At 35.8% G+C, this 14,275-nt stretch overlaps 1 protein-coding gene across 1 annotated transcript in view; it reads left to right on the forward strand.

The window, feature by feature from the left end:
- The window catches only part of LOC148871406 (protein STRICTOSIDINE SYNTHASE-LIKE 3-like), a 33,804-nt gene extending 20,579 nt beyond the window's left edge, over positions 1-13,225 (forward strand). Inside the window, exons 3-4 of the mRNA XM_088968608.1 lie at positions 11,597-11,764; positions 12,361-13,225. Coding sequence (XP_088824734.1) covers positions 11,597-11,764; positions 12,361-12,763 — 571 coding nt within the window. The 3' untranslated portion in view covers positions 12,764-13,225. The remainder of the gene's footprint in view (positions 1-11,596; positions 11,765-12,360) is intronic.
- Positions 13,226-14,275: the final 1,050 nt, after the last annotated feature.

Below are 14,275 nucleotides of genomic sequence, written 5' to 3' on the forward strand. Positions count from 1 at the left end.
ACTAATTACTCATGCAATTTGTTAGAAATGACACATGGACCATTCGCTAAGCTGCTAGGTAATAACAAACTCAATTGACCCAATTATGCAAACTTGATTCGCAACCTTAACCTAGTGCTCACATATGTGAAATTGGACAAGATTGCCAACTAAAAAGCACTAGAGCATCCTGGTGAAAGAGCCTTTGAGGGTAGAAGGAAGTAATATCAGGAAAGGGAAGAGATAAACTCTCTTGTTGTTGTTACGTTACCATCTCAATAGATAACTCTATCTAGAGGCAATTCGATAAAATAACAACTTGTAAAGAAATTTTGGATGGTTTAAAGGCCATGTATAAGGAGCAAAATTGTTCTACATGACAAAAAGTCCTCAAACTATTGATGGCCACTAGGATGTCTGAGAATCGGTTGGTTCATGACCATGTCATGAAGATGATAGGGTTCGTAAATGAACCAGAGGCTCTTGGATTCAAATTAGGTGATACAAAATTTAATGCCATCTTGAACTCCTTGCCATGTCTTTTAATTAGTTTGTCCTCAATTACAACATGAACAAGTTAAAAGCTAACTTGCTAGAGCTTGACAATATGATGCAAAGGATCGAGGAATTGATTAGAAAGGATAAGCTAGTAGTCATGCTTGTTGAAGGAGGTAAATCTGGCAGGAAGAAATGTAATGACAAGAAGAGGCCTCAGAATAAGACTGGTAAACCAAAGAAGCAGAAGGAAAAATCATCAGATGAGTGTCACTTCTGCTAGCAGACTGGGCACTAAAAGAGGAATTGTCATTAGTATCTAGAATCCCTTAAGAAGAAAGAAGGTAATTTCAAAACTTAGGTCATAGAGACCAACATATTGGTCATTTCTGCCTCATAGTATATTGATTATGGGGCTTCTAATCATACATGTAACACTCTGCAGGGGTCCAAGGAAAGCAGAAGGATGAGTGATGATGAGATTGTGCTACACATGGTTACATCTACAATTGTTGCAACTACTATAGGATCGGTAGACTTAGTTTTTAGAGAAAAGATTGTTACCCTAAAAGATTGTCTACATTTTACGCAACTTATGAGAAATTTGATTTCAGTTTTTAAGTTATGTAAGGATAGTTATTCCATTTTATTTAGTAATAAGATTATAATTAAGTTGAATACAAGTTCCTTGCTTATGGAGAACTTGAGAATCATCTCAATGTACTCTATTTTCTAAAAACAAATGTGATTGAAACAATTTCGGAACACAATCCCATGAAAAGAATACAAGAAAATGTTAATCTCACATGCTTATGACATTACTAACCCCATGAAAAGAACACGAGAAGATGTTAATCCCAGGTGGCTATGGCGAATCACTAGATTGGTGAAGGATGGTCCTCTAGATTTTCTCACATTTGAAGATTTACCAACTTGTGAACATTGCCTTAAGGACAAGATGACTAAAAGGTCATTTGTAGGTAAGCCTGAAATATGTACAGGAACATTTGACATTATGCATACAGATGTATGTGGTCCCTTGAATGTTATGGCACATTAACTAACATTCATATTTTATAACTTTTATCGATGGCGATTCTCGGTATGGATACATTTACTTAATGAGACATAAGTCTGAATTGTTTGAAAAGTTCAAAGAATTTAAACATGAAGTCGAGAAATAGTTGTGGAGACAAATCAAAACCCTTCGATCAAATTGATTAGGTGAATACCTCTTTGACGAATTTAGGGACTATATAAAGGACAACGGGATTATATCACAATTGTCTCCTCTTGCTATACCACAATTAAACGATGTATTAGAGAGAAAAATTAGACTTTATGAGGTATGGTCCAATTACTCCTTGTCCACTCAGAGTTACCCATATCTTTTTTGGGGACACACATTAAAGATTGCAATTTATATGCGGAACTAGGAATCCAAAACCAGTACACGTCAAAAAGACAAGTGTAGACAAACTGAAATCCAAAACCAGCCATTACCTATTTGTAAGCTACCCTAAGGCGTCCATTGAGTATCTCTTTTATGACCTAAGAAAACAAAATGTCTTTGTTAGTCGAAATGCCCACTTTTTAGAAGAGGACTACATCCTAATCAATCAGTATCAGGAAGTTATTCTTGATGAGGGCTTAGGGGTAGGGGGAGATAACCTGTAGGTTCAAAATATTAATATTCATCCTAAAAGATATACTTGGGTATCTAAGCCTCTTGTACGTTTCGGGTATGACCAAGAAAGTTACTTAATGAAAGCCATGGGCAATGAGGAAGATCCCTTGACTTATACGGAAGCTATGTTAGACATAGACTCCTTGAAGTGGGTAGATGCCATGAAAGCTGAGATGGACTCACTGAATACTAACATAGTTTGGACTCTGGTAGACCTGCCCCCTCTTGGTTGCAAGTGGATTTACAAGAGGAAGAAGGGCCCTGATGAAAAGGTTGAGACCTATAAAGTTCGATTTGTGGTAAAGGTTACACTCAGAAAAAAGGAATCGGTTATGGAAGCCTTTTTATCGATGGCCATGCTATATCCATTAGGATACTATTGGTTATAGTTGCACATTACGATATGAGATTTGGCATGTGGATGTCAAAACTACATTCCTAAATGGAGATTTTATTAAAGATATCTATATGCAATAATCAGAAGGCTTTGTTGCCAAGGTTAGGAACACATGGTATATAAGCTCAATAGATCCATATATAGAATAAAGCAAGCTTCTAGAAGCCGAAATATCTGTTTTGACTCAACAGTCAAACAATTTGATTTTGAACAAAATCTGAATGAACCTTATGTTTACAGAAAGATAGTGGGAGACAAGGTTGCATTCTTAGTTCCATATGTAAATAGAATTCTGTTCATTAGGAATGCCTTAAGAATGTTAATAACGATGAAAGTATGACTTTCACAGCAATTTTCTATGAAAGATCTTGGAAAAGCTTCTTATATCTTAGGACTTTGACTCTATAAAGATATACCGAAACGGTTAATTAGGTTGTCTCAATCTACTTACATTGACAATGTTGTCAAAAGATTCAACATGTAGAATTCCAAGAACGGATTCATTCCTTTTAGATATGGGAGTCACTCTCTCCAAAGGAATGTCACTTAAGATCCCTAAGGAGATAAAGGATATAAGAAAAGTTCCATATGCCTTTGCCGTAAGGAGCATCATGTATGTTATGTTGTGCACTTGACTTAACATTGCTCAGGCCGTTAATGTTGTGAGTAGATATCAATCCAACCCAAGACAAGAGCATTGGATGGCTATAAAGAGTATACTAAAATACTTACGAAGATCTAAAGACTATTGTCTTGTCTCGATGGTAGTTCACTACAAATGTCGACTTCCAGTTTGACCTAGATGATAGAAAGTATACATCTGGATATATCTTTATGTTGGGATCCTATGTAGTTAGTTAGAAAAGTAGTAAACAAGGGTCCCCAATAAACTTTATGACTGAGGCCGAATACACTACCACACGTGGGATCCTATGCAGTTAGTTAGAGAAGTAGCAAACAAGGGTCCTATCCAGTCTGACCTAGATGACTTCTATGTTTATGTGGCCAAATTGATAATGCCATAGGCGCGTGGGATTAAAATTTTCTTGTGTTTTTTTCATGGGGATGTATTTCGAAGTTGTTTTGGTCACATTTGTTTCTAGAGAAGGATGAAGTACATAAAGATCATTCTAAGTTCTCCAGAGGCGGCATAAAAAAAAAGTTTTCCCGAGGCAAGAAATTTGTTATTAAATATAATTGTAATCTTATTACTAAATAAAATGGAACAACCATCCATACATAACTTAGAAACTGAAATAAAAATTCTCCTAAGTTGCGGAACATAAAAACAATCTTTTAGGTTAATTATCCTTCTTTAAAAACTAAGTCTACTGATCCTATAGTAGTAGTTGCAACAATTGCAGATGTAGCCCTAGAATCAATACACCAGGAGGCTGAAGTAACCAATATATTGGTCTCTATAACTTGAATTTCGATAATACCTTCTTTCTTCTTCCTAAGAGATTCCAAATACTAAGTACAATTCATTTTCTAGTGCCCAGTCTGTTTGCAGAAGTGACACTCATTTGATGATTTGTCCTTACGCTTCTTCGGTTTGCCAGTTTTCTTTTGAGGCTTCTTCTTGCTCTTTCATTTCTTCTTGTTAGATCTACCTCCTTCAATAAGCATGGCTACTGGCTTAACCTTTCTAATCAGTTCCTTGACTTGTTGCAACATATTGTTGAGCTCTTGCAAGCTAGCTTCTAGTTTGTTCATGTTGTAGTTGAGGACAAACTGATTGAAGGATATGGGCAGGGAGTAAAAGATGACATTGGTTTTTGTTTTATCATCTAATTTGGAGCCAAGAGCCATCAATTCATTTATGAACACCATCATCTCATGACATAGTCATTAACTGTTTGGTTCTCGGTTATCCTAAAGGTCATCAATAATTTGAGGATCTTTTGGCGGGTAGAACGGTTATGCTTTTCATGCATGGTTTTAAGACTATCCAGGATTTCTTTACAAGAGGTTATCTTATCAAATTGTCTCCAGATAGAATTATTCAATGAAATGATGATGTAACAATGAGCAAAAGAGTTCTCCTCCCATTCCTAATATTCCTTCTTTCTAGCCTTAGAAGCTCTTTCACCATGACGTTCTGGTGCCTTTTTGTTGGCAATTTTGTCCAATTTCTTGGACGTGGGCATTAGGTTAAGGTTGTGAATCCAGTTTGCGTAGTTGGATCCTTTGAGTTTGTTATCATTTAGCAACTTAGCATATGGCCTTTATGCCATTTATGACAAATTGCACATATATCTAGTCCACAACTTAATTATTATTATTTCATGTTATATACCGTAGAATGGTCTTTTATCTATGTTTCATTTCCATTTGTTCATTTTTGAGATTTTTCTCTATATTAGGGATTGATACATTAATTATATCATTGAAAATGTGGGGAATCATATAGGCGCATGAGGCTAACTGTTTCAACTACATAACCCCATCACTTTCTGTGAAGGATCATGAATCCACCCATATCTCATGAGCTTCCCTTTTGGCCTCTATTGACAAGGTTCATAGTCATTTTACGTTAAACATTTATAATCAGTAAGTATTGACCCATTATATCGGGAGCCCCAAGGTATTCTGAGAGTCTTCCATTTTAGGATAGGCCCTTCCCAATAGTTATGATGCCCCTATTATCCAATGAAGCAATTCAACTATCTCAATGAAATAGAGAGCCCAATTTTTTGGTGCATCTCTATCCACCAATTCGATCCGTTTTCATGTTAATGACGAAAGGCCTTAGAGATGTCATCTTATTATATTCCCTATCAATTAGCACTTATACCGTTTATGAGGGAATAATTATATTAGTCCATGGGTTGGTTTTAGGTCTTACCATAGTGACTCTCACTAACTTTCATAAAATCAGATTTAAGTGGGCCCTAAGTGGGTTAGGGTTCTCGCGGAGCTCCCCCTTTGGAGAGGAAACAAGAGGAGGGCCCATTAAGCGGGAGATCATTCAATGAGCCATGGACATCATGACAATGATATGCATTTAGCTATGATGGGCTTAGAGAGCCACATAAACTCTTCACATGATCCAAGCACTTGAAGACCATGTATGAATCACATTCACATAGCACATGATACATAATTGATCAAGAATCAACTTAAAACTTGTAAAACCCAGATCCATTTATATTAACACATTATCAACCCATTTATCCAATAAAATTTGACTTAGTACATGAGCCCAACTACAAAAGGTAGTTCAACCCATATAGTAGTCTATGCTGAAATGGGCTCATTTTGCTTTAATATAAACCCAACTAGGCTTCACAAAGTGTGGGACAAATTGGTCCATGTAATGGCCCATCAAACCCCTTGGCTTAGGTTCGAAATTGATCACGTAATCAGTGATCTAAGTTGCTGTTAATGGTCCCCAAAGAACCCTAGGTTCGGCCCATGTAGGGTGGACCATATCTAGATAAAATCGGCCTAGGGTTTGGTGTCCAAAACATGCATCAATTCAAAAATACTATGATCTGAAAATTCTTTGGTATGATTTATAATCAAAACAACAAAAATAGTCAAGAAGAAGATAATTGAACAAAATAACTAGGGCTGATAGTTTGATGGTCAGATTCTAATCCGGACAATCTACAAGAATCCATTGATCTGGTATCTCCATTATCAAACTTGTACTCCATCATCCTCTACGATCTCCAACTTGTCCTCCAGTGTAAACGAACTTAGAAAACCCTAATTTCTAGGGCTTACATCAAGAAAAACTCCAATACATTTTGTCTAAAAATAAGCAAAATTATTAATTATAGATTGAATATGAATATAAAATCGCATGGTGTGCATTAAACTTGCCACCACATGGAATTCTATTTCCATCAAACTAAAGGTTTAAAATATCGATAAATCCGATACATCGGTAGGGGCGTATCGGCCTGTATTGAAGCTCACATTCCCTTTTTTTTTTCTTTGAAACTGGTTCAGAGGGGTTGATTTATGGCTGGTCTATCCCCTGAACCAGGTCAGATCCCAATACGACCCTTGTAGGTGTGTATTGTATCCGTATCGTATCGGGCATATCGTATTGAAATTTTGGACCTCTATCAAACTTTCAGCCAAGGTTCAAAGTATCAGAAATGGAAGGCGTATCAGAAAGGTATTTTTAGGAGACGTATCAAGATACGCTTTGGAAACGTATAGATATAAATGAAAAATCAAGATATGCATGGATACACTAGAAAATCCAAAAAATCTTTAAAAAGTATGAACAATAATAAAAAAGAGTTTTATGTGATTATAAATTTATAACTAATTTATTTAAACATAAAAAATCATTCTTTAATGATTTATATGAAGTATTGGGATATAATTAGTAACCATTGAAAAATAATAGAACTAAAATGTATGTGTATACATACTAATATTTATTAGTTAATATTTTTTTGAAGTCATTTACTAGTTAATATTTATTATATATAGATTTAGATGATATTTATTATGTATACAAGTTAATATATTCCTTAATTTTTAATAAATAAATTTTACATGTATCTGTCTTATTATTATATAAATATTAATAATCAAATTTATAGCATTTGTTGGGAGAAATCCACCAAGGCAAGAAAGATTCCTTTAAGTATAAAAAAACATGTTGTTCTAATAAGTAATTGAGGTTGGCATGATGGTTAATTAATTAGTGTTGCAAGCAAATGACTTGGGTTTAAAGCTTCTTACCTTTGTCTTGTGATTTTTAACAAGTTATTTGACTTAAATAACATTTAATGGCATATTAAATGTTGTAATTAAAGGTAAGTTAAATGAGCATTTAATTAAATTATATTAGCATTTAGTGGCGTCTCAGACTTTAGTCCGTATCGAACCTGTATCGGTTCAATACGGACGAAAAAATACGAAACCATTTAATTAGACATGTTGTGTGTATTGGAACTCTTCCGGAACGATACGTATCGGCCAATACGTTACGAAATTTAAAACCTTGCTTTCAGCTGATGAATTCATCATAGAATTATTCTAAATAATCATCAGAAAATAAAATAATAATATTTCATATCATTGGCCCCAACTGAGAACTGAATTCTAAGTTCATATGTTGACTAGGTCAAATCAGCTAGACTTGTTCATGCCGATTTGACATTTGTTTCAAATTTGATTTGGTTCTATCCAAGAACTAAACCTAGTGCTCTGATACCACTATTGGAAGCGTTAGAAATCAAAATAGACATAGCCGAACCATGTCTAGTGGCTGGGTGAATTTTTAAACATTTTATAACCTGATCTGGGTATCGATTTCCCGATGATTTTGAAGGCTGACATTTTGGGATCGATCTTGCACTGAACCTGACCAAATTTGAAACCCAAATTAAAACTGGTTATACTTGATACGAAGACCACAATGTGTATCTCCCAAAGTGGTAGTTCACACCCAATATCAAACTCAAAATCAGCCTCCAACTGAAGATGGTGCAATTGTGTGTGCGAAGTCGATTTAGCAACATTGTTTCAACAAAACCAGTTACCAAATTAGTCCCCTATATAGTGCACTCTCCTAATCCTATTAGGAGCTGATCCAGATCAATCAGATTTGGATCAAGACTTTATCTTTAGTGGTTCACGCCCCAAGGTGTTTCATGGCCACTTTGGGCCTGAATATTGTATAGTGTTGGACCCACAAATGTCTCACATAAGTCAATAAGGGTTCAACCCCACCTCTGGAAGAGGTTAGGTCAAATTCACTGCTCAAGGGCAGTGAACCCTTGACCCAATTAGCTTGGGCCGAACATTTACACATAAATGATCCATGGATTTAGCTATCCTATAAAGACACAAGAATAATGGACTTATGTAAGATAAATCCCATCAGGTAGTCAGCCCTGTAATGGTCTTTTGCACTTAACCTCTCGGCCCATAATCATCAAAACAACCCATAGGAAGGGACCTCTTTCCTGACTACAAGATGCAGTGTCACATTCTCTACTAGGATGGATCTTAGGATTAAAACCTTTTGTAAACCTTTTTCGTAAAATAGTAATACTACATATAAATATATTTTACATATCAGGTTTCAAACACAGTTGAAATCCACTACTGACAGAAAAGGTTTCCATCAAAGAGAGTGTTAAACCTTGATATTCACTTTGTTTGACAAAGGGGCTGGTCCTATCACTATGATCTCCCACTCAGGTAATTTCCTAAATTTCCCCAACAAACTCAAATATTTGAGCCTTGATGGATCTCACTAGTTGGCATATCAAAGATAGTTCAGTCCAAAACCTAGTGCAGTATCATAATCAAGTCTAGGGTTAAGTGCAACTTTCCAGTTTTGCCCATCTATCTCCAAGGTCCAGGGCATAATTAGAAATTGGTTTGGGTTCAGTGTTTCTTCCAAACACCCACTAGCTGTGCTTGGGGTCCAACCCTAGCAGCTGAGACAAGCTGCTCCACCAATTCGACAACACACCAGTGTCAACTTTGTCAAGATAAACTCCCCAAGTTTATCAAATGGCTGAGAACATTCTAAACTTACACGAGTCTCATAAGTGTCCAGTTTAAGGAGTAATTCATAGAAGCACACTGATTTGAACATAAAACAATTACGTACTTCATTCTTTTACTGATAAATGCTTATGTATATCAGTCTGATTGGAGCTAAGGGCATACACTGTCTAACAAGCTTGAGGTCTAAGGCTTAGGGTTGCACTTGGACTGATCCTCAACCCTACCCAACCTGCCCGAGTTGCACTCCTACACCCAGCACATTAGGCTAAGTTTGGCCTGAATCCAAAGTAGGTTGGGTTAGGCCTTGGCTAAGCCCAATCCAGTCTGATGCTCACCTCCTAAATTCACTTGGGATGCTTTTTCATATACCAATAGTGAGGCTACACTGCTTTACCTCATGCTTTTTTTTTTTTATAAGAGAATAAAGTTTATTGAAAAGCAAAAAAAAAGAAAGGTAACCAGCAGTAACCTGAGGGAGGAAACACAACAAGAACACCCTAAATCCCAGAGATTACAATGGAAAAACCAAAACATCAAACCTGCACTCCCCTATTATCTCAGCAGTAACAAGGAAATAATCCCACAACTACAGAAAGGAACATCACCAAACCCATAACCATTCTCCCCTAGCATCCTAAGTCAGATGAAAAATTAGTCCCTTGGAACACAGAACAACCTTTGAGACCCTCTCAATTACATTTTTGAATCCCCAACCCCAAAATGCCAACTCAATCCCAAACACCAGCTTCCCCCTCAGATCGAACCAGAATTTGTTTGCTCCTCTTGTTAGCTCTTCTTGGCTTCTTTACCTTCCTACTAGGCCCAATCATGAATTTCACCCAATGGATTCCCCAGTTTTTCTTGTTCATTATGGTGATCATTGTTTTTTCTTTTAGTTTCTTTTTGTTTTAAGTTACTGTTAGGTGTATAATTTGAGAATTTCATAATGGATCAGGATTTAGAAGATATTTTGAGTTTGAAGAGCAGCTTTTTTTTTTTTTTTGGTATGATAATTGGTGCTTTGAGGAGTAGAGAGCAGTTGCTTTGGTGGTTGGTGATTTCATATTCTGGAAGCTTCAAACTATTTAACATGCATTCTTTGGGTAGTTTTGGCAAGCCTTTGAATGATGATGGCTCCAAACTTATGGTTTAAGCCATCCGTAAGGCTACAATGGCTTTGTCTTGATCAGTAAAGTTCTCTCTTTCATGTATGTATGCAGTATGCATTTATGTGCATATATATGAAAACCCTAGTCTATTTGACAATTCCTTTTAGATCCTAAAAAGTTTTATGTTTTGGGGCCTATGTTCTAGCCCTATAACCTTAACCATTGTCTGAACAACCTTAATTTTGTCCAAAATCACTTCATTATTGACCTACACCTAACCCTAAACATCAACATATGTACAATTTTTATTGCAACAAGAATTTCTGATGCAAGTATTGTTAACCTATATCATTCTGCAATATTTCAGAACTTAAACCTGAAACTCCAGTCCTCATAATCATTTCTTTTTAATCCTAAATCTTTCATGTTTTGTGCCCTAGGCTAGGCATTTAAAAACCTCTTTTGTGAGGTAAACCTGACTTTAGTCCCCAGCTTATATACATTTTTTTCCCAAAATACCAACTAGTGGCACCACACCTGTTATTCTTTGTCAATATATGTCAATATGCATATTAATGTTCATCTTGAAATTTCTTAATATTGCTTTTATTCCATTGGGTTAGTCTTATAATGATTGAAAGTCAAAATTCATGTTTGAATTGCCTATTTATATTCTTTGCATCTATTTTGAAACTTTAAATGCTTATAAGAGTAATGAAATTTATGGTGACTCATGATATAAATTGTGATAACTTATGCATAGAAAGAGGAGTATATAAACCATGGTGCGAAGGCTTAAGATTGCATGATGTTGTGCACAGAGAGTAAAGGGTTGTAGATCCTTGGATCCAACCTCGGCCGGAAGTTGTTATTGGTTTGAATGTCATGATAGTTTGATCTATCCAATTCTCTTGATTGGTTAGGGGGAGAAATGAGTTGTGAAGATCATAATCATTTAGAGAATATGGTTTGTAAAATAGTCATAACATGGCACCATGGTTGGGGCCCCAAAAGGTCTTTGCCTTCTTTTCATGGAGCAAATTTCAGCCATTAGCCCCTTTTGTATTGCTGAACTAAAGCCCCTTTTTAATCTGGGCATTTTTTAAATCATAAGAAGTTAAAGATTTCAACAGCTATGTAGCTAACATCACTTGGGAAAAGGTCCAAGAAATACTGACATGATAACTGGTGTGTACTGGGGAAGTGAGTGACTCCAGTAAACCATATTTACTCTCTACCATGTAGAGATTTCCTGTATTGCTGCATGATGTCACTCGTTAGCTAGTTGTTATTGGTTAAGCTTTGTCTGCCCTTACAATAACAGTCCAGATCTTACCATGAAGTTGGTTTTAGACAAAGGCTTCCAAATATATACTTATCTGAGCCTTTTCTGTTTGATCATTTATATGGGAATGTTCTGAAATTGTTTCTCTTCAGGAACTTTATACAGCTAGTTTTCTCTGGAGAGGATGATGGAAGGCTTTTGAAGTATAATCCACTCACAAAAGAAACCACTGTCCTCATGCGGAATCTCCAATTCCCAAATGGGGTGTCCATGAGCAAGGATAAGTCTTTCTTTGTCTTTTCTGATGGATCCTGTGGCAGGTTAGTGTCCTCTTCATTAAAAAAAAAAACTTGTAGTAACTAGGGTGATTTTCAAGTTTCTCTCTTTATCCCAAGAGAATAAGATTGAAGCAGATTGCTTAGGAGCATCTTAATGCATTGGTTTTTCTATTGATGGTATGGAGCAAGGTTCAAAAAGTCACAGCATATCAGGGCATATTGGGCATATTGCATCTATCGGTAGCACCCTGATACACTAAATATAGGGTATTTTGTGGTTTGATGATTTTCACGGGGTAGCCAGGCCTAAGATCAACCATTGGAAATTTTGAAAAAGAAACTAAAAAAAGAAATAGGGATGTGCCTTTTAAACACCCATACACAAGTTCGTGCATATTGGGTGTATTTGATACTTTTAACCTTGCTTAAGGGACATCAAATGATCCTTCCATCTCCCCACATGTAGGCTAGCTTGTATGGCAGGACCTATCCAGTAAGAGTCTTATATTACTTTCCCTCTATCTTATTGGTGTTGCTTTTGCTATTAATGATCTACCAGGCAAATTTAGGCACTTGTAAATAGGGCTATAGGGCTGGAAGTTCACCATTTACATGTAAAACTTTTTCTGCTGACTCAGATTAAGGAGATATTGGTTGAAAGGTGAGAAAGCAGGGACCTCAGACATATTTGCTATCTTACCTGGATTCCCTGACAATGTGAGAACCAATGAGAGAGGTGAATTTTGGGTGGCAATTCACTGTCGTCGCTCTATGTATGCTTATATAAGCAGCCTCTACCCCAGGCTGAGGAAATTTTTGCTCAAGCTCCCTGTTCTAGCCAAGTTTCAGTATCTACTGCAGATTGGAGGCCGGCAACATGCAATTGTTGTCAAATACAGTCTTGAGGGGAAAATTCTACAGATATTAGAGGACAGCCAAGGGAAGGTGGTTAGAGCTGTTAGTGAAGTGGAGGAGAAGGATGGGAAGCTGTGGATTGGGAGTGTCCTGATGCCCTTTATGGCAGTTTATCAGTTAGAATGAGGCATGGATCCCTTTGCTCAATGCTATCCATGTGGTCAATGGTTGCTCAGCTGGTCTTATTGCTCATATCTGCAACTAGCATATTTCCTGCACTCTTTGATTATTGATTATTTGTGAGGACTAGACAATACAAATGTAACCCATTTTGCACCCCAGTTTTAATTACATAATTATAGTAGTTTAATCTATCAAAACTTAAGATTTTCAGTTGCCTTGGAGAAGCATGTCAGAAAGCTCTAAGCCAGGTTAGGCAATGCCGAAATGGTGCACTCTGATGAAAAACTGCATAGCGGCAGCGTTCGTCCAGAAGCTCCAAGGTTGTAGAGGAAAAACTGCATAGTGCTGGTTTTTCAAGTGGTGGGCCTTGCCTTTAGCTATTAGGGTTATTAGTCGGAACTCGTGTGATGCACATATTTTATTAAGAAAAATTGAGAAATGAGCTTTATGGCATTTCCAATTAAACGGTGCTAATCTAACTTCAATTCAAGCATTTTTTTTGGGTTGTCTAGTTTATTCGATCACAATTCAAGTTGCGCTTTAGTGAGAGGCTAATTTCCTATGCTCTAGATAGGGGTGGATTTGAGTCTAGCTGAGCTGAATACCTGGTTATTTGAGTTCAGTTTGTCAAAATAGTGTTAAGGCTCGAGCTTGAGTTGAGCTTGAATTTGGCTTGGCTCAAAAGCTTGCAAGTTTGAGCTCGGCTCAGCTCAAACTCGATTACAAGCCAAGCTTCCTATAAAAAATAAAAATTATACATATAAAAATTAAGAATTATAAGATTATTTATTATGATACATATAAAAAGTATTTTTATTTTAAATATAAAAAATAAGAATTATAAAAATTATTATGCATGTATGGTGATCGAGCTTCAATTGGCTCAAGCGTGGCTTGATTAGCAAGCGAGACTATATATTGGGCTGAATCGAGCTTGGCTTGAAGTTTGGTTTAAACTGAGCTGAATCGAGCTTTTCACAAGTCAAGCTCGAATAACTCATGAAAAGCTTGATTCATTTCCACCCCTACATAAATCTGTATTAATTTTTGTATCTTAATATTTTTTTAAAATTTTATGGTTTGTAATTATTTTTAGTTAAAAAAATTTCTACCAAAATATTTTTTGGTTTATAATTATTTCTAAATAAAGTTGGTTAAGGGTAAATTTGGTATTTAAAGAAAATTAATGCATTGCATCCACATTTTCTATTTTGAATGATAACGAAGGGAAATTTCTATACATCTTTTCAAAACAATGTGGGAGGTTTTTGTTAAGGTCAAAGCATATATAGGGGAGGTTCATAGGATTGGTAGAAAACCCAATGAACTTTTTTGATAATTTCCCTATTCTTAAATAGAAATTAAATTGATTTTAAATTAATTAAATCATATTTAAGGTTAATAAAATTTTATTAATTTTTCTTTTTATTAATATTTATTAAATTTAATTAATTATATTAAGTTTTTTTTTAATAGAATTTAAGTTCATTAGTAAAAATTAATTGTAAAACTAAT

Source organism: Nelumbo lutea, chromosome 2 (assembly GCF_056320005.1).
Source record: "Nelumbo lutea isolate HS-2025 chromosome 2, American lotus-T2T, whole genome shotgun sequence".
Classification (NCBI taxonomy): domain Eukaryota; kingdom Viridiplantae; phylum Streptophyta; class Magnoliopsida; order Proteales; family Nelumbonaceae; genus Nelumbo; species Nelumbo lutea.